We start from the raw sequence: 25,252 nt of genomic DNA, 5'->3' as shown, positions 1-25,252 counted from the left end.
AAAACGTAATTTTTTCCGACACTACGTTCACAGCTGCTTTGTAAACAAATCTCATATTTACGTCAATTTTTATTCTGTGAGTGTATGTATCATGTTTATATGCTATGTAATGGGTTTCATATATAATTTTGAGGAAAATATCATAGACGGATTAATAAAAATGCCTATATTAAGGTAAAATAAGACATTTAGTGTGCCCAAGAGTGATTATTATTATGTAGTATGTATTGGCATCATGAGTAGAGAGACTTAGCGATTTTAATGTGTACCTGCACACCAGCACAGCGTGTAAGTACATTTAGGTACAGGTACACATAAGTATAATTATCAGAGTACATATAAAATATGCAGTAACTTTAAAACGCTTGAAATTTTGGAAAGTTTCCTGACATAATGGATGTGGTCACGGAGAATATAAACAAACCAGGTGGGGCATGCCATATTTGAAAGACCGCTTGCCGTATAACAAATTTTGGTCATAATTTGACATTGCCGTATTAGTGGAATGCCGTAAGGTGAAACGCCGTAAAGTGGGGCCCTACTGTATATCCTTGGTTAGGCCTCATTTAGACTATGCTGCTCAGTTCAGGTCACCGTATTACAGAATGGATATAAATGCTCTGGAAAACGTTCAGAGGAGGATGGCAAAGATGATCCCATGTATCAGAAATCTTCCATATGAGTATAGACTGAGGGCCCTGAATCTGCACTCTCTTGAAAGGCGTAGAATTAGGGGGGATATGATCAAGGTGTATAAATGGAAAACAGGAATAAATAAAGGGGATGTAAATAGCATGCTGAAAATTTCCAGCCAAGACAGGACTCGCAGCAATGGTTTCAAGTTGGAAAAATTCAGATTCAGGAAGGATATAGGAAAGCACTGGTTTGGTAATACAGTGGACCCCCGCATACCGTTGGCATCACATAACGTTTAATCCGCATACCGCTCGCTTTTATCGCAAAAATTTTGCCTCGCATACCGCTCAAAAACCCGCTCACCGCTGTCCGTCTGAGATGCGTCCAATGTGCGCCCTTAGCCAGCCTCACATGTGACGCCGGTGGCATTGTTTACCAGCCAGCCTCCGCGGTAACATCCAAGCATACAATCGGAACATTTCGTATTATTACAGTGTTTTTGGTGATTTTATCTGCAAAATAAGTGACCATGGGCCCCAAGAAAGCTTCTAGTGCCAACCCTACAGCAATAAGGGTGAGAATTACTATAGAGATGAAGAAAAAGATCATTGATAAGTATGAAAGTGGAGTGCGTGTCTCCGAGCTGGCCAGGTTGTATAATAAACCCCAATCAACCATCGCTGCTATTGGTGGTACAGCTGCTGCTGCTGCTGTACCACCGTCAGCTGCTGCTGCTGCTGCTGCACTGTCAGCTGCTGCTGCTGCTGTAGCACCGTTGTTGGTGTGGCTTATTGAGAATACCAAGAAACAATTAACCCCAGAGGATTTTCCACCCAGGATAACCCAAAAAAGTCAGTGTCATCGAAGACTGTCTAACTTATTTCCATTGGGGTCCTTAATCTTGTCTCCCAGGATGCAACCCACACCAGTCGACTAACACCCAGGTGAACAGGGAAAAATGCCTGGAACTAGTGTTCATATTGGTGAATTTAAAGCCAGCAAAGGTTGGTTTGAGAGATTTAAGAATCGTAGTGGCATACACAGTGTGATAAGGCCTGTTCTGGAAGAAAATGCCAAACAGGACCTACAGTACTCAGGAGGAAAAGGCACTCCCAGGACACAGTGTCTCATCAGTCATTGCTGCATCTTCAATAAAGGTAAGTGTCATTTATTCTTCATTTAGTAGAGTAGTACATGCACAATATATATTGTGCATGTACTACTCTACTATTGTGCATGTATCCTTCTCTTTGTGTGTAGGAAAATGTATATTTCATGTGGTAAAATTTTTTTTTTCATACTTTTGGGTGTCTTGCACGGATTAATTTGATTTCCATTATTTCTTATGGGGAAAATTCATTCGCATACCGATCATTTCACATAACAATGAGCCCTCTTGCACGGATTAAAATCGCTATGCGGGGGTCCACTGTAGTCGTGGATGAGTGGAACAAACTCCCGAGTACAGTTATTCAGACTAAAACGTTGTGTAGTTTTAAAAATAGGTTAGATAAATGCATGAGTGGGTGTGGGTTGAACCTGACTAGCTTGTGCTGCTGGATTTGGTACTGTGCTCCATCCTTGAGTGGAGGTGACCAGACTGGGTGGGTCATTGGGCTAATCCAGGGGGGGGGGTCATTGGGCTATTCCGGGGAGTGGGGACATGGACCTGCTCCGCATGGGTCAGTAGGCCTGTTGCAGTGTTCTTTCTTATGTTCTTATGTTTGCTCTCATGACCTCCGCAATCCTTCCATACATAGGGTAGTCACTGATGTTAGTAGACGTTCTTTACTTGTTCGTCACCCATTTACTTCGTCCCTTTTCTCTTCGCCTACATTCGCTCTTCTCTTCAGTTACCACCTTTCTATGTTCATTTAGTATCTCACTTTTCCCTACCTCCTTGGGAAGTTCCGACATTTCGTGTCTGTTCTTTCCCACTACCATGCACGAAAGCCCAACTGCCTATGGTGGCTTCTTGCTCTCTTTTTCTTAACCACTTCCAATCTTGTTATTATGCCATTGCAGTGTACACTGATGGTTCCAAGTCTTCTGATGGCATTGGATTTGCAGCAGTGTTTCCGGACAGTGTCGTGTGAGGACATTTATTATCCTTAGCTAGCACTTTTACGTAGCACTTACCCGTATTGCATCTATGCTTGTCACCATCTGTGGTCATTTCAGACTCCCTTTTTGCTTTACAGGCAGTAAGAAAATTTGATACACCTCATCCCCTGGTTCTTTGTATCCAACTTTGGTTACGCTGTATCTCTAGCAAGCACAAAGATAGTTTTTGTTGGGTCCCCAGTTTATGTACAGGGCAATGAGCAGGCAGACACTACTTCACAGTCAGCAGTACATGACCTCCCATTTTCATATAGAGGTGTCCCATTCACAGACTATTTTGCTGCCTAACTTTGCACCCATTGGCAACAACATTGGTCTGATCTGCTACATAACAAATTACATTCTGTTAAGCCAATTACATCCTCTCCTCACTTAGCGACGTACTCGTTTACCGGCGACTCGGACTTGTGACGGGTTCTTTGACCATTATGCATACCTAAATAATGTATATTAGAGCTTATTTCTGCTTATTATTTTTATTACAATATAGGTGCACTACTGTATGAACATTTAAAAATATACCAGAAATGTTGTAAATGTTGCAAAGGTGACATTAAAACAGTATCAAAGATGGTTGACACAAACCCTCTACCATTATAGAATGCTCCTCACTTAGTGGCAAATTCGTTTACCGACGTGGTCTCAGGAACGGAACTCCGTCATTAAGTGAGAAAAGGCTGTATAAGTTTTTGGCCGTCTTCTTGTCATCAGTGTCGAGGTTGGGAGACTACTCTCTCCCGTCTTTGCATTGGCTACACTCGTATTACTCATGGGTATCTCATGGAGAGGCGCCCTGTTCCACTCTGTGAGAATTGTCAGGTTCCAGTTTCTGTTAGCCATACGTATTCTGTTGGACTGCCCCCACTATCAACGAGCACACAGAATTTACCTCCATCGTAGTCACCATTCTACTTCCCTTACTTTACCTTCCCTTCTTACTGATGGACCCTCCTTTAACCCAGACACACTCATTGCCTCTTTGACAGCAAGTGATTTACTGCACAAACTCTGTTGATGCCTTGAGCACTCCTCACAGCCCTTTTAACCTCAATCTCTTGCTACCTTCTATCTCTGCACTATCCACTGCCCCATTGCACTCCATGACCTAATAATAATCCCTCTACCTCTTGCTACCCAGTACCCCTGCACCCTTCCCTGCCCTGCTGCTCTGTATGACCATTGTACGTTTAGTGCTTCTTTTTTTTATTGTAAATCAGTCTCTCCTCATAGCACCCAAACTGTTCACTTTCTTTGCCTTATTATTTTTTTTTATTTTGTACCATATTGTCTTTCTAAAAGCTAAATTGTCAGAGGTAGTAATTGAATTCACTTTAGATTTTGTTACACCTTTCCTTGAGTATCAATACCTGGACCTCCCCTCCAGTTGCATTGGAGAAAGACTCATCCTCAACAAGGGCCCAGAATATCACCAAATTGATCCATTGCCTAGGAGAACTTTTGTTCTGTATGACATGATTTGAGGTAACACCTTTAATGGGAGCGTAACAGAAAACTGGGAAGAGGGCTTGCCAGTTGGCTGTTGGAGGTGGTGTGTATATGTACTCTATAACTGGCAAACTTCCACTGGGACAGTTGCAAGGAAGGCAAAGGGGTAGGTACCTGCCAGACCTCTAGTCAGCTAATGACTCTGGCTCAGAAAAAGATTAGTCCAAGAAAGATATCTCCCATAGAGTGAAGCAACGATTCAGCACACACACGCCTGAAGAGAAAAGATGAGAGCTCACATCAGAGGAGCAGAGAGGAAGATCAGGGCATGAGACTGGAACCTGGGGTCTGTGGTGGGCATAGCACCTAGCTAATGGTGCTTGGCTGGTGAGCTGCAAGCCATCAAGGACCATTGACAGAGAGATGTGGGCTGCTAAGGTCTGGAAGTGTGCAGGCCCCAGATGTGGGCTGGAGGTGGACAGAGGCTGCTAAAACGTGTTGTGATCTGTAGACAGCAAACAAGCAATGGTCAGTTTTTGAGAAGTGGTGGGGAGGGGGGGCATGCAGATGAGAGGCTCTCCTGGTCAGGAGATAGCAGAGCCCCTGCTGAACAGAGGATGCAAATTGTATTTCACTAAGCAATAAACTTGTGTGGGTCATTCAGTGCAAAAATAGTGGATGTTCACTCCACTGTCCACTTGTTGCATCTTGGTACTTTACAAGTTGAGGAAGCCCAGCTAGAAGCATGACAAGCTGGACTAGAGAATCCATGGATTTTGATGGGCATGGTAAGCAACCCACTCATGGACCAGTGAAGCAGAGCCTGGAGGGAGCCACTAAGGAAAGAGTTGTAGTGCCAAAAGACAATAGATCTGGTAGGTGGGTGGTGCATGACTCCATGGGGGACAAGCAAATGGAGTGCCTAGACCAATGCCAGTTAAACCAAGGAAGGCAAGAACCAGGACACAAGAACCAAAACAGCCAAGGCCTCACTACAAATGAGAAAGACAGAGCTTCAGAATGCCTTATAGGGTGCAGAGAAGTCAGGGTTCTCTTGGTGGGAATAACCAGAGTGTGCCAAACAGAACTTGGAAAATGAAGCCGGGGCAATCCTGGACAAAAGAAATGTACCAGAAGCCAGTGACTTGAGACCATCCCCTGATTTATGATGACAGTGAAACATGGACTGAACCCCTGAGATGACCAGAAAACAGCACCAACCTTGTATGTCAGGTGTTAAAGCAAAGTGCACTGCTAGCATACTATCATTCACTATTCCTGCACAGAGGAAAGCCTGATACAGAGACTGGAAACTGGCAGAGACACCATCTGTGATGTTCCCGGCAAAAATAAAACCTAGGATCACCTGCATTTGACAATTTAAAAGTTGCTCCACTGCAGATGTTAAGGGCACTGGATCCACACATTCATTAAAGGAAGGGGAAGATGAGTGAGACAGAGGGCACTTACCTCCTCCTCCTGCTGTTTCTTTACGGTTTGCAGCTCACCAGCCAAATGCCATTAGCAGAGTGTTGTGCTCACTATATGCCCCTGGTCTCAGGGGTCTCATTCCCTGGGCTTCTTCCCAGCTTTGCCAATGTGAGACCTTCTTTTTCTTTTGTTTCTCTTCAGGTGTGTGTGTGTGGGGGATCATCGCTTTGGAGATAACCCTTTCTAGGGCTACTCTTCCTGGTCCGGCCAGAGGTCTTCCAGGTACCCACCTCTTCTCTCCTCTTTGCAGGTGCCCCGGTGTGGGTCTGTCAGCGATAGGGCACATCTACTTGGACCATACCTCCAACAGACAATTGGTAAGCCTTTTTCCCAATTTTGTTAATTCAGTTTGTAGTGTTATTTTGAAAAAATCATCGTACAGTAGGATGGTTGCCCTTGCCAGTGGGCCTCTCAGAGCCCCTCAGTGAGGTTGTTTTCTTCGAGGCATTCAAGCAAGTGAAACTTGTTCCTTAAATATTTTTGACAATGTACCTCAGTCCAAGCTCACAAATGGCTTTCCACCCTGTTGACTTGCTTCTCCCAGCATAAAATATTTGGGGTGGTTTTCTCTACACAGTCGAATGTGATTAAGCCTCCACTCAGTCAGATCAATCTCTGGGCCCTGTTGCATCATCCACATGTTTGGTGGGTGTCCTTTGCTTGTAATTACGCTGGAGACTTGGCTGCTGGAGCTTATTCTGGTGATTTTAATGCATACAATGGCAGGGTTAGTCTGGCCCCCCAAAATAAAACATAGTTGCCCTCTTGTATGGTGTGGACTTTGCTTGGGGCAGTGTTTAAAGATCGTGTTACTCAAACCAGGCCAGCTCCTTAGTCAGCAATTTGGAGTTTTCCTTCCCTCAGACTTAGTTGTGGTCTACACAACCAGCCCTCCTGGAAGTCCATCACTGTTCTACAATAGTCCATCAATTCTTCTGTGGTATATACTAAATTGATTGTGCAATTCCTGGGGGTCCACAAGGGCTCTTAACTAAATGATTCTCTCTTGTTCTTGCTCTCACTCCTTGTGCTCTCTCTCTCTCTCTCTCTCTCTCTCTCTCTCTCTCTCTCTCTCTCTCTCTCCTTGCTCTCACTTGCTAAATCTCTCTTCCTCTCTTCTCTTTTTTTTTTACACAGGGTTTGACAAGGTTAGGATAAGGATCCCTAACTTTATTGACAAGCTAAGAGCTGTTACCTACATCAGCTTATTTGAAAGCATTTTTATTATGAAACATACAAGTAGGGAACAGGATGAAGTTGGAGCCATCTGTGGGCCAGCATTTTCATTTGATTAACTGTCTTATCTCGTTGATATGATTATGCTGTACAAACGTGTTCCAGACTTGAGTCATCCTGGGGTTATATAAATGATCTTAGATGAAGTGATGTTCTGGAGAAGGGTACAGCCCATCTTGTGGTATAGAAGCTTGCTTCTTGCTGTCCTCAAAGTGGAGGTACTTTGGCAATATTGGCCTTGTACATAACAGTAAGGCCACCCACATCTCTCCAGTGTTGAAGGCTCTGCTGAAATGACATAACTATCCAGGATGGGTCCAGGCTAGAGATGAGGCATCTTGCTCTGTTCTGTACTTTGTCAAGCAGTCGCAGATGAGATGGGGGGCAGGCAGACCAAGAAAGTGCAGCATACTCGAGGTGTGAGCATACTTGTGCCTCATACAGAATCTTGCAACCACTCTTGCTCTCTTTTTTGCTCTACTTTTTTTTTTTTTTTTTTTACACAGGGTTTGACAAGGTTAGGTTAAGGATTTTAAACTTTATTGACAATCTAAGAGCTGTTACGTACATCAGCTCATTTGAAAGCATTTTATTATGAAACATACAAGTAAGGAACAGGATGAAGTTAGAGCCATCAACTGACTTTATCTCGTTGACATCATTATGCTGTAAGAATGTGTTCCAGACTCGAGTCATCCTGGGATAAATGATCTCAGATGAAGCGATGTTCTCATGCTCTCTTGTTCGCTATCTTTTGCTCTCTCTCGCTCTTTCTTGATCTTGTGCTTTCTCTTGCTCTCTCTCCTTGCTTACTCTCTCCTTATGCTCTCTTTCCTTGTGCTCTCTCTCTCTCCTTGTGCTCTCCATGCTCTCTGCTGGCTCTCTCTCTCCTTGTGCTCTCTCAACCCCTGCTCTCTCTCCCCTTGCTCTCTCTCCTTGCACACACTCCTTGCACTCTCTCCCCTTGCTCGCTCTCCTCACACGCTCTCCTTGCACGCTCTCCTTGCACTCTCTCTTTGATCTCGCCTTGCTTTCTTTTTCCTTGCTCTCTTTGCACTCTCTCCTTGAGTGCTCTCTCTCCTTGCACTCTCTCCTTGCGCTCTCTCTCCTTGCGCTCTCTCTCCTTGCGCTCTCTCTCCTTGCGCTCTCTCTCCTTGCGCTCTCCTTGCACGCGCTCTCCTTGCACGCTCTCTACTTGCACTCTCTCTCCTTGTGCACTTTCTCTTTCCTTCCACACACTCCTTGTGCACTCTCTCTCCTTGTGCTCTCTCTCTCTCCTTGTGCTCTCTCTTTGTGCTCTGTCTATCCTTGTGTGCTCTCTCTCCTTGCACGCTCTCCTTGTGCTCTCTCTCTCTCTCCCCCCTTGTGCTCTCTCTCTCTCTCTCTCTCTCTCTCTCTCTCTCTCTCTCTCTCTCTCTCCTTGTGCTCTCTCTCTCTCCTGGTGCTCTCTCTCTCCTTGTGCTCTCTCTCTCTCTCTCTCTCTCTCTCTCTCTCTCTCTCTCTCTCTCTCCTTGTGCTCTCTCTCTCTCCTTGTGCTCTCTCTCTCTCTCCTTGTGCTCTCTCTCTCTCTCCTTGTGCTCTCTCTCTCTCTCCTTGTGCTCTCTCTCTCTCTCCTTGTGCTCTCTCTCTCTCCTTGTGCTCTCTCTCTCTCCTTGTGCTCTCTCTCTCTCCTTGTGCTCTCTCTCTCTCTCTCCCCTTGTGCTCTCTCTCTCTCTCCTTGTGCTCTCTCTCTCTCTCCTTGTGCTCTCTCTCCTTGTGCTCTCTCTCCTTGTGCTCTCTCTCATTGTGCTCTCTCTCTCCTTGTGCTCTCTCTCTCCTTGTGCTCTCTCTCTCTCCTTGTGCTCTCTCTCTCTCCTTGTGCTCTCTCTCCTTGTGCTCTCTCCTTGTGCTCTCTCTCCTTGTGCTCTCTCTCTCCTTGTGCTCTCTCTCTCCTTGTGCTCTCTCTCTCCTTGTGCTCTCTCTCTCCTTGTGCTCTCTCTCTCCTTGTGCTCTCTCTCTCCTTGTGCTCTCTCTCTCCTTGTGCTCTCTCTCTCCTTGTGCTCTCTCTCTCCTTGTGCTCTCTCTCTCCTTGTGCTCTCTCTCTCCTTGTGCTCTCTCTCTCCTTGTGCTCTCTCTCTCCTTGTGCTCTCTCTCTCCTTGTGCTCTCTCTCTCCTTGTGCTCTCTCTCTCCTTGTGCTCTCTCTCTCCTTGTGCTCTCTCTCTCCTTGTGCTCTCTCTCTCCTTGTGCTCTCTCTCTCCTTGTGCTCTCTCTCTCCTTGTGCTCTCTCTCTCCTTGTGCTCTCTCTCTCCTTGTGCTCTCTCTCTCCTTGTGCTCTCTCTCTCCTTGTGCTCTCTCTCTCCTTGTGCTCTCTCTCTCCTTGTGCTCTCTCTCTCCTTGTGCTCTCTCTCTCCTTGTGCTCTCTCTCTCCTTGTGCTCTCTCTCTCCTTGTGCTCTCTCTTTCCTTGTGCTCTCTTTCCTTGTGCTCTCTCTCCTTGTGCTCTCTCTCTCCTTGTGCTCTCTTCTTTTGCTCTCTCTCCTTGTGCTCTCTCTCTCGTGCTCTCTCCTTGTGCTCTCTCTCTCCTTGTGCTCTCTCTCTCCTTGTGCTCTCTCTCTCCTTGTGCTCTCTCTCTCCTTGTGCGCTCTCTCTCTCCTTGTGCTCTCTCTCTCTCTCTCCTTGTGCTCTCTCTCTCTCTCTCCTTGTGCTCTCTCTCTCCTTGTGCTCTCTCTCTCCTTGTGCTCTCTCTCTCCTTGTGCTCTCTCTCTCCTTGTGCTCTCTCTCTCTCTCCTTGTGCTCTCTCTCTCTCCTTGTGCTCTCTCTCCTTGTGCTCTCTCTCTCTCCTTGTGCTCTCTCTCTCTCCTTGTGCTCTCTCTCTCTCCTTGTGCTCTCTCTCTCTCCTTGTGCTCTCTCTCTCTCCGTGTGCTCTCTCTCTCCTTGTGCTCTCTCTCTCCTTGCTCTCTCTCTCCTTGTGCTCTCTCTCTCCTTGTGCTCTCTCCTTGTGCTCTCTCCTTGTGCTCTCTCTCTCCTTGTGCTCTCTCTTCTAGTGCTCTCTCTCTTCTAGTGCTCTCTCTCTCCTAGTGCTCTCTCTCTCCTAGTGCTCTCTCTCTTCTTGTGCTCTCTCTTTTCTTGTGCTCTCTCTCCTTGTGCTCTCTCTCTCCATGTTCTCTCTCTCTCTCTCTCCTTGCTCTCTCTCTCTCTCCTTGCTCTCTCTCGTGCTCTCTCTCTCTCCTTGTGCTCTCTCTCTCCTTGTGCTCTCACTCTCCTTGTGCTCTCTCTCTCCTTGTGCTCTCTCCTTGTGCTCTCTCTCTCCTTGTGCTCTCTCTCTCCTTGTGCTCTCTCTCTCCTTGTGCTCTCTCTTCTAGTGCTCTCTCTCTTCTAGTGCTCTCTCTCTTCTAGTGCTCTCTCTCTCTCCTAGTGCTCTCTCTCTCTTCTTGTGCTCTCTCTTTTCTTGTGCTCTCTCTCCTTGTGCTCTCTCTCTCTCCTTGTGCTCTCTCTCTCCATGTTCTCTCTCCTTGTGCTCTCTCTCTCCATGTTCTCTCTCCTTGAGCTCTCTCTCCTTGTGCTCTCTCTCTCCTTGTGCTCTCTCTCCTTGTGCTCTCTCTCTCTCCTTGTGCTCTCTCTCTCTCTCCTTGTGCTCTCTCTCCTTGTGCTCTCTCTCCTTGTGCTCTCTCTCCTTGTGCTCTCTTTCTCCTTGTGCTCTCTCCTTGTGCTCTCTCTCCTTGTGCTCTCTCTCCTTGTGTTCTCTCTCTCGTGCTCTCTCTTCTTGTGCTTTCTCTCTCCATGTTCTCTCCTTGTGCTCTCTCTCTCCTTGAGCTCTCTCTCCTTGAGCTCTCTCTCCTTGAGCTCTCTCTCCTTGAGCTCTCTCTCCTTGTGCTCTCTCTCCTTGTGCTCTCTCTCTCATTGTGCTCTCTCTCCTTGTGCTCTCTCTCTCTCCTTGTGCTCTCTCTCTCCTTGTGCTCTCTCTCTCTCTCCTTGTGCTCTCTCTCTCTCCTTGTGCTCTGTCTCTCTCCTTGTGCTCTCTCTCTCTCCTTGTGCTCTCTCTCTCCTTGTGCTCTCTCTCTCCTTGTGCTCTCTCTCTCTCTCCTTGTACTCTCTCTCCTTGTGCTCTCTCTCTCTCCTTGTGCTCTCTCTCTCCTTGTGCTCTCTCTCTCTCCTTGTGCTCTCTCTCCTTGTGCTCTCTCTCTCCTTGTGCTCTCTCTCTCCTTGTGCTCTCTCCTTGTGCTCCCTCTCTCTCCTTGTGCTTCCTCTCTCTCCTTGCACTCTCTCCTTGTGCTCTCTCTATTTGCACTCTCTCTCCCCTTGTTCTTTTTTTTTTTTACACATGGTTTGACAAGGTTAAGGATCCCTAGCTTTATTGACAAGCTATTTACAGGTTAAGGATTCCTGACTTTATTGGCAAGCTAAGAGCTGTTACCTACATCAGTTCATTTGAAAGCATTTTTATTGTTATGAGACATAAAAGTAGGGAGCAGGATGAAGTTGGAGCCATCTGTGGGCCAGCATTTTCATGTGATCAACTGACTTTATCTCGTTTACATCATTATGCTGTACGAATGTGTTCCATACTCGAGTCATCCTGGGTATGTATGATCTCAGATGGAGTGATGTTCTGGAGAAGGGTACAGCCAGAGTGAAGTTGCTGCTTTCTGCCCGTCTTGTGGCATAAAAGCTTGTTTCACGCTGTCCTCGAAGTGGATCCAAGTGTGGTACTTTGACAATATTGGCCTTGTACATAACAGTAAGGCCACCCACATCCCTCCTATGTTGAAGGCTCTGCTGAAATGACAGATCTATCCAGGATGGGTCCAGGCGAGAGATGAGACGTCTTGCTCTGTTCTCTACTCTGTCAAGCAGTCGCAGATGAGAGGGGGGGGGGCAGGCAAACCAAGAAAGTGGAGCATACTCAAGGTGCGAGCGTACTTGTGCCTCGTACAGAATCTTGCAACCCCTACTGTCAAGTAGATGCGAGATATGGCGAAGTGCTGTAAGCTTCCTGGCTTCCTTGTTTACAAGATTTACAACATGGTTCTTCATGGTTAGTTTGGAGTCAAATTTCACCCCAAGGATATCAACTTCTTCTCCAGGTGCCAACACCCTCCCATTCATCCTTACTACTGCACCAGCATTACCATCATGGTGCCTAGAGACGATCATCATTTGCGTTTTCTCAGGTGCAAATGTTACTTGCCATCTATTTCCCCAAGCTGATATAGCTCTCAGCTGGTGATTGATGTAGCTTAGAGCAGCTGGCATTTCTTCTCTTGGGTAAGTGAATGTCAGTGTCTCTCCCCTTGCTCTCTCTCTCACCTTGCTCTCTCTCTCTCACCTTGCTCTCTCTCTCTCTCTCCCCTTGCTCTCTCTCTCTCCCCCCTTGCTCTCTCTCCCCCCTTGCTCTCTCTCCCCCCTTGCTCTCTCTCCCCCATTGCGCTCTCTCCCCCCATTGCTCTCTCTCCCCCCTTGCTCTCTCTCCCCCCCTTGCTCTCTCTCCCCCCCTTGCTCTCTCTCCCCCCCTTGCTCTCTCTCCCCCCCTTGCTCTCTCTCCCCCCCTTGCTCTCTCTCCCCCCCTTGCTCTCTCTCCCCCCCTTGCTCTCTCTCCCCCCCTTGCTCTCTCTCCCCCCCTTGCTCTCTCTCCCCCCCCTTGCTCTCTCTCCCCCCCTTGCTCTCTCTCCCCCCCTTGCTCTCTCTCCCCCCCTTGCTCTCTCTCCCCCCCTTGCTCTCTCTCCCCCCCTTGCTCTCTCTCCCCCCTTGCTCTCTCCCCACTTGCTCTCTCTCGCCCCTTGCTCTCTCTCCCCTCTTGCTCTCTCTCCCCTTGCTCTTGCTCTCTCCCCTTGCTCTCTCTCTCTCCTTGCACTCTCTCTCCCCTTGCTCTCTCTCCTTGTGTTCTTTTTCCTTGCGCTCTCTCCTTGCACTCTCTCCCTCCTTGCGCTCTATCTCTCTCCTTGTGCTCTCTCTTTGCGCTCTCCTTGTGCTCTCTCCCTCCTTGTGCTCTCCCTCCTTGTGCTCTCTCTCCTTGTGCTCTCTCCCTCCTTGTGCTCTCTCTCCTTGTGCTCTCTCTCCCTGTGCTCTCTCCCTCCTTGTGCTCTCTCTCCTTGCACTCTCTCTCCTTGTGCTCTCTCTCTCCTTGTGCTCTCTCTCCTTGTGCTCTCTCTCCTTGTGCTCTCTCTCTCCTTGTGCTCTCTCTCTCCTTGTGCTCTCTCTCTTCTTGTGCTCTCTCTCCTTGTGCTCTCTCTCTCCTTGCACTCGCTCTCTCCTTGCACTCTCTCTCCTTGCGCTCTCTCCTTGCACACTCTCTCCTTGCACTCTCCCTCTCTCTCTCCTTGTGCGTGCTCTCTCCTTGCACACGCTCTCTCCTTGCATGCTCTCTCTCCTTGTGCTCATGCTCTCTCTCCTTGTGCTCATTCTCTCTGTCTGTCTATCTCTCCCCTTGTGCTCTCTCTCTCCCCTTGTGCTCTCTCTCTCCCCTTGTGCTCTCTCTCTCCCCTTGTGCTCTCTCTCTCCCCTTGTGCTCTCTCTCTCCCCTTGTGCTCTCTCTCTCCCCTTGTGCTCTCTCTCCTTGTGCTCTCCCTCTCTTTCCTTGTGCTCTCTCTCTCTCCTTGTGCTCTCTCTCTCCTTGTGCTCTCGCCTTGTGCTCTCTCTCTCTCCTTGTGCTCTCTCTCCTTGTGCTCTCTCTCCTTGTGCTCTCTCTCTTTGTGCTCTCTTTGTGCTGTCTCTCTCCTTGGGTGCTCTCTCTCTCCTTGCACTCTCTCTTTCCCTTTGTGCTCTCTCTTTCCCTTTGTGCTCTCTCTCTCCCCTTGTGCTCTCTCCCTCTCCTTGTGCTCTCTCTCCTTGTGCTCTCTCTCCTTGTGCTCTCTCTCTCCTTGTGCTCTCTCTCTCCTTGTGCTCTCTCTCTCCTTGTGCTCTCTCTCTCCTTGTGCTCTCTCTCTCCTTGTGCTCTCTCTCTCCTTGTGCTCTCTCTCCTTGTGCTCTCTCTCCTTGTGCTCTCTCTCCTTGTGCTCTCTCTCCTTGTGCTCTCTCTCCTTGTGCTCTCTCTCCTTGGGTGCTCTCTCTCCTTGGGTGCTCTCTCTTCTTGGGTGCTCTCTCTCTCTCCTAGCACGCTCTCTTTCCCCTTGTGCTATCTCTCTCTCCCCTTGTGCTCGCTCTCTCCTTGTGCTCTCTCTCTCTCTCCCCTTGTGCTCTCTCTCTCTCTCTCCCCTTGTGCTCTCTCTCTCTCCCCTTGTGCTCTCTCTCTCTCCCCTTGTGCTCTCTCTCTCTCCCCTTGTGCTCTCTCTCTCCCCTTGTGCTCTCTCTCTCCCCTTGTGCTCTCTCTCCCTTTGTGCTCTCTCTCGTGCTCTCTCTCTCGTGCTCTCTCTCGTGCTCTCTCTCCTTGTGTTCTCACTCTTCTTGTGTTCTCGCTCTCCTTGTGCTATATCTCTTTCTGCTCTCTCTCTTCTTGTGCTCTCTCTCTCCTTGTGCTCTCTCTCTCCTTGTGCTCTCTCTCTCCTTGTGCTCTCTCTCTCCTTGTGCTCTCTCTCCTTGTGCTCTCTCTCTCCTTGTGCTCTGTCTCTCCTTGTGCTCTCTCCTTGTGCTCTCTCTCTCCTTGTGCTCTCTCCTTGTGCTCTCTCCTTGTGCTCTCTCCTTGTGCTCTCTCCTTGCACTCTCTCCTTGCACTCTCTCCTTGCGCTCTCTCCTTGCGCTCTCTCCTTGCACTCTCTCCTTGTGCTCTCTCACCTTGTGCTCTCTCACTTTGTGCTCTCACCTTGTGCTCTCTCTCCTAGTGCTCTCTTTCTCTCCTTGTGCTCTCTCTCTCCTTGTGCTCTCTCTCTCCTTGTGCTCTCTCTCTCCTTGTGCTCTCTCTCCTTGTGCTCTCTCTCTCCTTGTGCTCTCTCTCTCTCCTTGTGCTCTCTCTCTCTCCTTGTGCTCTCTCTCTCTCCTTGTGCTCTCTCTCTCTCTCCTTGTGCTCTCTCTCCTTGTGCTCTCTCTCTCTCCTTGTGCTCTCTCTCTCTCTCCTTGCTCTTGCACTCTCTCTCTCTGTCTCTCTCTCTCTCTCCTTGCACACTCTCTCTCCTTGTGTGCACTCTCTCCATGCGCTCTCTCCTTGCGCGCTCTCTACTTGCACTCTCTCTTTCCCCTTGTGCTCTCTCTCTCTCTCTCTCTCTCTCTTTTTGGGCACTCCCTCTCTCCTTGGGTGCTCTCTCTCCTTGCATGCTCTCTCTCCTTGCATGCTGTCCCCTTGTGCTCTCTCCCCCATGTGCTCTCTACCCCCTTGTGCTCTCTCCCCCCTTGTGCTCTCTCTCCCCCTGTTCTCTCTCTCCCCCTGTGCTCTCTCTCTCTCCTTGTGCTCTCTCTCTCCTTGTGCTCTCTCCTTGTGCTCTCTCCTTGTGCTCTCTCTCCTTGTGCTCTCTCTCCCCTTGTGCTCTCTCCTTGTGCTCTCTCTTTGTGCTCTCTCTCTCCTTGGGCACTCTCTCTCCTTGGGCACTCTCTCTCTCTCTCTCTCTCTCTCTCTCTCTCCTTGGGCACTCTCTCTCTCTCTCCTTGGGCACTCTCTCTCTTTGGGCACTCTCTCTCCTTGGGCACTCTCTCTCTCTCCTTGGGCACTCTCTCTCTCTCCTTGGGCACTCTCTCTCTCTCCTTGGGCACTCTCTCTCCTTAGGCACTCTCTCTCTCCTTGGGCACTCTCTCTCTCTCCTTGGGCACTCTCTCCTTGGGCACTCTCTCTCTCTGCTTGGGCACTCTCTCTCTCCTTGGGCACTCTCTCTCTCTCCTTGGGCACTCTCTCTCCTTGGGCACTCTCTCTCTCTCTCCTTGGGCACTCTCTCTCTCTCTCCTTGGGCACTCTCTCTCTCTCTCCTTGGGCACTCTCTCTCACCTTGGGCACTCTCTCTCTCACCTTGGGCGCACTCTCTCACCTTGGGCACTCTCTCTCTCACCTTGGGCACTCTCTCTCTCTCCTTGGGCACTCGCTCTCTCCTTGGGCACTCGCTCTCTCCTTGGGCACTCTTTCTCCTTGCACTCTCTCTCTCTCTCTCTCTCTCTCTCTCTCTCCTTGTGCTCTCCTTATGCTCTCTCACCTTGTGCTCTCTCTCCTTGAGGTCTCTCTCCTTGTGCTCTCTCTCTCCTTGTGCTCTCTCTCTCCTTGTGCTCTCTCCTTGTGCTCTCTCCTTGTGCTCTCTCCTTGTGCTCTCTCCTTGTGCTCTCTCTTGTGCTCTCTCTCTCTCTCTCCTTGTGCTCTCTCCTTGTGCTCTCTCCTTGTGCTCTCTCTTGTGCTCTCTCTCTCTCTCCCCTTGTGCTCTCTCCTTGTGCTCTCTCTCCTTGTGCTCTCTCCTTGTGCTCTCTCCTTGTGCTCTCTCCTTGTGCTCTCTCTCCTTGTGCTCTCTCCCTGTGCTCTCTCCCTGTGCTCTCTCCTTGTGCTCTCTCCTTGTGCTCTCTCCTTGTGCTCTCTCCTTGTGCTCTCTCTCCTTGTGCTCTCTCCTTGTGCTCTCTCCTTGTGCTCTCTCCTTGTGCTCTCTCCCTGTGCTCTCTCTCCTTATGCTCTCTCTCCTTATGCTCACTCTCCTTGTGCTATCTCTCCTTATGCTCTCTCTCCTTTTGCTCGCTCTCCTTGTGCTCTCTCTCTCTTTCCTTGCGCACTCTCTCCTTGCACTCTCTCTCTCCTTGTGCTCTCTCTCTCCTTGTGCTCTCTCTCTCCTTGTGCTCTCTCTCTCCTTGTGCTATCTCTCCTTGTGCTCTCTCTTCTTGTGCTCTCTCGTGCTCTCTCTTGTGCTCTCTTGTGCTCTCTCTTGCGCTCTCTTGTGCTCTCTCTTCTTGTGCTCTCTCTCCTTGTGCTCTCTCCTTTTGCTCTCTCCATGTGCTCTCTCTCCCCTTGTGCTCTCTCTTCTTGTGCTCTCTTCTTGTGCTCTCTTCTTGTGCTCTCTCTCTCCTTGTGATCTCTCTTCTTGTGCTCTCTCTCCTTGTGCTCTCTCTCTCTCCTTGTGCTCTCTCTCTCTCCTTGTGCTCTCTCTCTCTCCTTGTGCTCTCTCTCTCTCCTTGTGCTCTCTCTCTCTCCTTGTGCTCTCTCTCTCTCCTTGTGCTCTCTCTCTCTCCTTGTGCTCTCTCTCTCTCCTTGTGCTCTCTCTCTCTCCTTGTGCTCTCTCTCTCTCCTTGTGCTCTCTCTCTCTCCTTGTGCTCTCTCTCTCTCCTTGTGCTCTCTCTCTCTCCTTGTGCTCTCTCTCTCTCCCTGTGCTCTCTCTCTCTCCCTGTGCTCTCTCTCTCTCTCTCTCTCCTTGTGCTCTCTCTCTCCTTGTGCTCTCTCTCCTTGTGCTCTCTCTCCTTGTGCTCTCTCTCTCTCCTTGTGCTCTCTCTCTCTCTCCTTATGCTCTCTCTCTCTCCTTGTGCTCTCTCTCTCTCCTCTTGCTCTCTCTCTCTCCTTATGCTCTCTCTCTCCTTGTGCTCTCCTTGTGCTCTCTCTCTCCTTGTGCTCTCTCTCCTTGTGCTCTCTCTCCTTGTCCTCTCTCTCCTTGTCCTCTCTCTCCTTGTGCTCTCTCTCCTTGTGCGCTCTCTCCTTGTGTGCTCTCTCCTTGTGTGCTCTCTCCTTGTGCTCTCTCCTTGTACTCTCCTGCCTTGAGGTCTCTTTCCTTGTGCTCTCTCTCTCCTTGAGGGGTCTCTCCTTGTGCTCTCTCTCTCTATCTCCATGTACTCGCTCTCTCTCCTTGCACGCTCTCTCTCTCCTTTTGCTCACTCTCCTTGTGCTCTCTCTCTTTCCTTGCACTCTCTCTCCTTGCACGCTCTCTCTCTCCTTGTGCTCTCTCTCCTTGTGCTCTCTCTCTCCTTGTGCTCTCTCTCTCCTTGTGCTCTCCCTCTCCTTGTGCTCTCCCTCTCCTTGTGCTCTCCCTCTCCTTGTGCTCTCCCTCTCCTTGTGCTCTCCCTCTCCTTGTGCTCTCCCTCTCCTTGTGCTCTCTCCTTGTGCTCTCTCCTTGTGCTCTCTCCTTGTGCTCTCTCCTTGTGCTCTCTCCTTGTGCTCTCTCTCTCCTTGTGCTCTCTCCTTGTGCTCTCTCCTTCTGCTCTCTCTCCTGTGCTCTCTCTCCCCTTATGCTCTCTCTCTCTCCTTGTGCTCTCTCTCTCTCTCCTTGTGCTCTCTCTCTCTCTCCTTGTGCTCTCTCTCTCTCTCCTTGTGCTCTCTCTCTCTCTCCTTGTGCTCTCCTTCCTTGAGGGGTCTCTCCTTGTGCTCTCCTTCCTTGAGGGGTCTCTCCTTGTGCTCTCTCCATGTACTCGCTCTCTCTCTCTCTCCTTTTGCTCGCTCTCCTTGTGCTCTCTCTCTCTCCTTGCACTCTCTCTCCTTGTGCTCTCTCTCTCCTTGTGATCTCTCTCTCCTTGTGCTCTCTCCTTGCACTCTTTCTCTCCTTGCACTCTTTCTCTCCTTGCACTCTTTCTCTCCTTGCACTCTTTCTCTCCTTGCACTCTTTCTCTCCTTGCACTCTTTCTCTCCTTGCGCTCTTTTCCTCCTTGCATTCTCTCCTTGTTCTCTGTCCTTGCACTCTTTCTCTCCTTGTGGTCTCTCTCTTTCTCCTTGCACTCTCCTTGTGCTCTCTCTCCTTGTGCTCTCTCTCCTTGTGCTCTCTCTCCTTGTGCTCTCTCTCCTTGTGCTCTCTCTCCTTGTGCTCTCTCTCCTTGTGCTCTCTCTCCTTGTGCTCTCTCTCTTTCCTTTGCTCTCTCTCTTTCCTTTGCTCTCTCTCCTTTGCTCTCTCTCTCTCCTTGTGCTCTCTCTCTCTCATTGATCTCTCTCTCTCTCCTTGTGCTCTCTCTCTCTCTCCTTGTGCTCTCTCTCTCTCCCCTTGTGCTCTCTCTCTCTCTCCTTGTGCTCTCTCTCCTTGTGCTCTCTCTCCTTGTGCTCTCTCTCTCCTTGTGCTCTCTCTCTCCTTGTGCTCTCTCTCTCCTTGTGCTCTCTCTCTCCTTGTGCTCTCTCTCTCCTTGTGCTCTCTCTCTCCTTGTGCTCTCTCTCTCCTTGTGCTCTCTCTCTCCTTGTGCTCTCTCTCTCCTTGTGCTCTCTCTCCTTGTGCTCTCTCTCTCCTTGTGCTCTCTCTTGTGCTCTCTTTCCTTGTGCTCTCTCTCTCCTTGTGCTCGCTCTCTCCTTGTGCTCGCTCTCTCCTTGTGCTCGCTCTCTCCTTGTGCTCGCTCTCTCCTTGTGCTCGCTCTCTCCTTGTGCTCGCTCTCTTCCTTGCACTTGCTCTCTTCCTTGCACTTGCTCTCTTCCTTGCACTTGCTCTCTCCTTGCACTCTCTCTCCTTGCACTCTCTCTCCTTGCACTCTCTCTCCTTGCACTCTCTCTCCTTGCACTCTCCTTGCGCACTCTCTCCTTGCGCACTCTCTCCTTGCGCACACTCTCCTTGCGCACTCTCTCCTTGCGCACTCTCTCCTTGCACTCTCCTTGCACACACTCTCTCCTTGCACACTCTCTCTCCTTGCACTCTCTCTCTCCTTGCACTCTCTCTCTCCTTGCACTCTCTCTCTCCTTGCACTCTCTCTCCTTGCACTCTCCTTACACTCTCCTTGTGCACTCTCTCCTTGTGCACTCTCTCTCTCCTTGCACTCTCTCCTTGCACTCTCTCTCTCCTTGCACTCTCTCTCTCCTTGCACTCTCTCTCTCCTTGCACTCTCTCTCTCCTTGCACTCTCTCCTTGCACTCTCTCTCTCCTTGCACTCTCTCTCCTTGCACTCTCTCTCCTTGCACTCTCCTTACACTCTCTCTCCTTGCACTCTCCTTGCACTCTCTCCTTGCACTCTCTCTCCTTGCACTCTCTCTCCTTGCACTCTCTCTCCTTGCACTTTCTCTCCTTGCACTCTCTCTCCTTGCACTCTCTCTCCTTGCACTCTCTCTCCTTGCACTCTCTTTCCTTGCACTCTCTTTCCTTGCACTCTCTCTCCTTGCACTCTCTCTCCGCTCTCTCCTTGTGCTCGCTCTCTCCTTGTGCTCGCTCTCTCCTTGTGCTCGCTCTCTTCCTTGCACTTGCTCTCTTCCTTGCACTTGCTCTCTCCTTGCACTCTGTCTCCTTGCACTCTCTCTCCTTGCACTCTCTCTCCTTGCACTCTCCTTGCACTCTCCTTGCGCACTCTCTCCTTGCGCACACTCTCCTTGCGCACTCTCTCCTTGCGCACTCTCTCCTTGCACTCTCCTTGCGCACTCTCTCTCCTTGCACTCTCTCTCTCCTTGCACTCTCTCTCTCCTTGCACACACTCTCTCCTTGCACTCTCCTTGCACTCTCTCTCTCCTTGCACTCTCTCTCTCCTTGCACTCTCTCTCCTTGCACTCTCTCTCCTTGCACTCTCCTTACACTCTCTCTCCTTGTGCACTCTCTCTCCTTGCACTCTCTCTCTCCTTGCACTCTCTCTCTCCTTGCACTCTCTCTCTCCTTGCACTCTCTCCTTGCACTCTCTCTCTCCTTGTACTCTCTCTCTCCTTGCACTCTCTCTCTCCTTGCACTCTCTCTCTCCTTGCACTCTCTCTCTCCTTGCACTCTCTCTCCTTGCACTCTCTCTCCTTGCACTCTCTCTCCTTGCACTCTCTCTCCTTGCACTCTCTCTCCTTGCACTCTCTCTCCTTGCACTCTCTCTCCTTGCACTCTCTCTCCTTGCACTCTCTCTCCTTGCACTCTCTCTCCTTGCACTCTCTCTCCTTGCACTCTCTCTCCTTGCACTCTCTCCTTGCACACTCTCTCCTTGCACTCTCCTTACACTCTCTCTCCTTGCACTCTCTCTCCTTGCACTCTCTCTCCTTGCACTCTCTCTCCTTGCACTCTCTCTCCTTGCACTCTCTCCTTGCACTCTCTCCTTGCACTCTCTCTCCTTGCACTCTCTCTCCTTGCACTCTCTCTCCTTGCACTCTCTCCTTGCACTCTCCTTACACTCTCTCTCCTTGTGCACTCTCTCTCCTTGCACTCTCTCTCTCCTTGCACTCTCTCTCTCCTTGCACTCTCTCTCCTTGCACTCTCTCTCCTTGCACTCTCTCTCCTTGCACTCTCTCTCTCCTTACACTCTCTCTCCTTGCACTCTCCTTACACTCTCTCTCCTTGCACTCTCTCTCCTTGCACTTTCTCTCCTTGCACTTTCTCTCCTTGCACTTTCTCTCCTTGCACTTTCTCTCCTTGCACTCTCTCTCCTTGCACTCTCTCTCCTTGCACTCTCTTTCCTTGCACTCTCTGTCCTTGCACTCTCTCTCCTTGCACTCTCTCTCCTTGCACTCTCCTTGCACTCTCTCTCCTTGCACTCTCTCTCCTTGCACTCTCTCTCCTTGCACTCTCTCTCCTTGCACTCTCTCTCCTTGCACTCTCTCCTTGCACTCTCTCTCTCCTTGCACTCTCTCTCTCCTTGCACTCTCTCCTTGCACTCTCTCTCCTTGCACTCTCTCCTTGCACTCTCTCTCCTTGCACTCTCTCTCCTTGCACTCTCTCTCCTTGCACTCTCTCCGTGCACTCTCTCCGTGCACTCTCTCTCTCCTTGCACTCTCTCTCCTTGCACTCTCTCTCCTTGCACTCTCTCTCTCCTTGCACTCTCTCTCCTTGCACTCTCCTTGCACTCTCTCTCCTTGCACTCTCTCTCCTTACACTCTCTCTCCTTGCACTCTCTCTCCTTACACTCTCTCTCCTTGCACTCTCCTTACACTCTCTCTCCTTGCACTCTCTCTCCTTGCACTTTCTCTCCTTGCACTCTCTCCTTGCACTCTCTCCTTGCACTCTCTGTCCTTGCACTCTCCTTACACTCTCTCTCCTTGCACTCTCTCCCCTTGCACTCTCTCCCCTTGCACTCTCTTCTTGCTCTCACTCCTTGTGCTCTCTTCTTGTGCTTTCTCTCCTTGTGCTCTCTCTCTCTCCTTGCTCTCTCTCTCTCTCCTTGCTCTCTTTCTCCTTGCTCTCTCTTTCTCTCTCCTTGCACACTCTCTCTCTCTCTCTCTCCTTGCACTTTTTTTTTTTTTTTTTTTTTTTTTTTAAAAAGGGTTTGACATGGTTAACCCCTTGACTGTTACAACCCCCAATCCTGAGGTGTCTCCTGGTGTCGCAAAATTGAAAAAAAAAAAATTTTCTTATGAAATGATAGAGAATATTTTCCCGGTTGTAATGACACCAAGAAAACGAAATTTGATGGAAAACTGATGGAATTACGTTCTTGCGAAGTTAGCGACCTCGGCGATATTTACAAATCGGCGATTTCGCCCACTTTGAGCCCTATTTTCGGCTAATTCCATTGTTCCAGTCGACCAAACTCATAGCTATTTCTTTAGAACTCCATTTTTTCTATCGATTGAGTACAAGAAACTGCCCATTTACCGATTTCAACTACCCAATAACATGGTCAGAAATTAGCAATTTGGCTAATTTCACAAAAATTAAAAAATATGACAATGTCAAAATAAGGTCCAGAATGAACAATGCAGACATTCCTGGCTCTAAAATAACATTTTCTTTGTTCATCAGTCACATCTCCAGGCCCCTCTGATATTACTCTTGCTTTCTCTTTTGAATTTTTATTCAAACAAAAATAAAAGATTTACTGTTATGCAGACTACTGCAATACTGTAATAATTGTACAGATAATGTCAACCAATTCATGACTGCATATTTAAATGGCTAGTTGGACATTTATTGGACAATGACATTTGTTTACTTTTGAACATTGGCAAAAATCAAATATTTCCCCAACTTGGAGCTCCATTTCGGGGTTCTTTTTATAGTAAAACCAACCAAAATCACCTCGATTTCTATAATATGTTTTCCATTCTATCAAAATGACAATACAACCATAAATACTATACAAAAATAGACCACAAAGTCGGCATTTTAACTCTTTCAGGGTTTCGGCTGCACTAGTACGGCTTAATCACCAGGGTTTTTGACGTACTAGTATGCCTAAATTCTGGCGCCCTCAAATCTAGTGAGAGAAAGCTGGTAGGCCTACATATGAAAGAATGGGTCTATGTGGTCAGTGTTCGCAGTATAAAAAAAATCCTGCAGCACACAGTGCATAATGAGAGAAGAAACTGACTGTGTGTTTGGATTAAAACAGAGGCTTTGCACTGTATTTTCGTATGGTATTTATTGTTGTATTCTAGTTTTCCTGGTCTCATTTTATAGAATGGAAGACATATTACAGAAATTGAGATGATTTTGACTGGTTTTACAAAGAAAAGTACCTTGAAATTGAGTTCAAAGTAGCAGAAATGTTCGATTTTTAACAAAGTTCAAAAGTAAACAAATAATGCTGTGCGTCCAGTACACGTCAACTGGTGAGTCTAATATTCTTTCACAAATGCGCTAATATTATTTATATCATTTCTACACTAATGCAGTAGTCTGCATAACAGTAAATTTTTTATTTTTTAGTGAGAATAAAAATTCAAAGTGGAAAGCAAAAGAATGTAAGAGGGGCATGGGGACGTGACTAATGAACAGAGGAAATGTTAATTTAGTGCCAGGAATGTCTTGTTTATTCTGGACCCTATTCGGAAATTGGCATCTTCTGAAATTTGTGTAAAATTGGCAAAATTGCTAAATTCTGACCACTGTATTGGATAGTTGAAATCGGTAAATGGGCGGTTTCTTGTACTCATTCGATAGAAAAAATGGAGTTCTAGCAAAATAGTTATGATTTTTGTCGACAAGTACACTGGAATTGGCCGAAAATAGGGCTCAAAGTGGGCAAAATTGCCGATGCGTAAACATCGTCGAGACCGCTAACTTCGTGAGAGCATAATTCCGTAAGTTTTCCATCAAATATCATACTTTTGGTGTCATTATGATCGGGAAAAGATTCTCTATCTTTTCATAAGAAAAATACATTTTTTTTTAAATTTGTTGACCCTGAGAACAAGTCTGGGAGAGGGCCTGTCGACCCTGAAAGGGTTAATTAAAAAAAACTGTTGGAGTTTTTTTCTCATTATCCACTGCATGCTCCAGGATTTTTTTATATGGTGCACACTGACCACACAGACCCATTCTCTCACATGTGGGCCTACCAGCTTTCTCCTGCTTGATATGAAGCTGCTAGAATTTGAGTATATATACCTCAAACACGGTACCTCGTAAGACGTATATATACGACCGAAACAGTCAGAGGGTTAAGGATCCCTAGCGTTATTGACAAGCTATTTGCAGGTTAAGGATTCCTAACTTTATTGGCAAGATCAGAGCTGTTACCTACATCAGCTCATTTGAAAGCAATTTTATTGTTATGAGACATACAAGTAGGGAACAGGATGAAGTTGGAGCCATCTGTGGGCCAGCATTTTCATTTGATTAACTGACCTTATCTCGTTGACATCATTATGCTGTACAAATGTGTTCCATGCTCGAGTCATCCTGGGTATATATGATCTCAGATGGAGTGATGTTCTGGAGCAGGGTACAGCCAGAGTGAAGTTGCTGCTTTCTGCCCGTCTTGTGGCATAAAAGCTAGTTTCACTCTGTTCTCGAAGTGGATCTAAGTGTGGTACTTTGACAATATTGGCCTTGTACATAACAGTAAGGCCATCTACATCCCTCCTGTGTTGAAGGCTCTGCTGAAATGACAGATCTATCCAGGATGGGTCCAGGCGAGAGACGAGACGTCTTTGCTCTGTTCTCTACTCTGTCAAGCTGTCGCAGATGAGTGGGGAAGGCAGGCAAACCAAGAAAGTGGAGCATACTCGAGGTGTGTGTACTTGTGCCTCGTACAAAATCTTGCAACCCCTACTGTCAAGCAGATGCGAGATACGGTGAAGTGCTGTAAACTTGCTGGCTGCCTTGTTTGCAAGATTTACAACATGGTTCTTCTTGGTCAGTTTGGAGTCAAATTTCACCCCAAGGATATCAACTTCTTCTCCAGGCACCAACACCCTCCCATTCATCCTTAGTACTGCACGAGCATTACCATCATGGTGCCTAGAAACCAGCATCATTTGAGTTTTCTCAGGTGCAAATGTTACTTTCCATCTATTTCCCCAAGCTGATATAGCTCTTAGCTGGTGGTTGGTGTAGCTTAGAGCAGCTGGCATTTCTTTTCTTGAATAAGTGAATGTCAGTGTACAGTCGTCTGCATATGCATGGGATTCTGGGATGAGATGAAGGAGGTCATTGAAGTAGACATTCCATAACAATGGTCCCAGCACACTTCCTTGTGGAACACTCACCCCAATAGGATGTCTTGCTGATTCCGTTCCATTGAGAACTACCCTTAGAGATCTACCTTGAAGGTAATCACTGAGGAGATATAGCGTAGAGCTTGCAATTCCCAGAGCTTGCAGTTTTGCTAAGAGGCCCTGGTGCCACACCCAGTTGAAAGCACGAGCAATGTCCAGTGCTACCACACAGCTGACTTTGGATTCATCCAGTGACTGGTGCCACTTAGTGGAGAGGTTTAAC

The 25,252-nt window shown here is 48.3% G+C and overlaps 1 protein-coding gene across 1 annotated transcript; it reads right to left on the bottom strand.

Annotated features, from left to right (window-relative positions):
• Nucleotides 1-7,160: 7,160 nt before the first annotated feature.
• On the bottom strand, nt 7,161-17,265 carry LOC138851704 (uncharacterized; the record flags this gene model as incomplete). The annotated part of the gene is made up of 5 exons (XM_070081110.1): nt 7,161-7,734; nt 8,396-8,463; nt 10,492-10,551; nt 12,672-12,920; nt 17,218-17,265. Coding segments are annotated over 5 exons (534 nt in total), but the record flags the coding sequence as incomplete, so codon positions are not given.
• Nucleotides 17,266-25,252: the final 7,987 nt, after the last annotated feature.

Source organism: Cherax quadricarinatus, unplaced genomic scaffold, assembly GCF_038502225.1.
Source record: "Cherax quadricarinatus isolate ZL_2023a unplaced genomic scaffold, ASM3850222v1 Contig1709, whole genome shotgun sequence".
In the NCBI taxonomy this organism is placed as follows: Eukaryota; Metazoa; Arthropoda; class Malacostraca; order Decapoda; family Parastacidae; genus Cherax; species Cherax quadricarinatus.
Note: the sequence above shows the minus strand (reverse complement) of the source record. Positions and strands in the feature narration are given on the sequence as shown.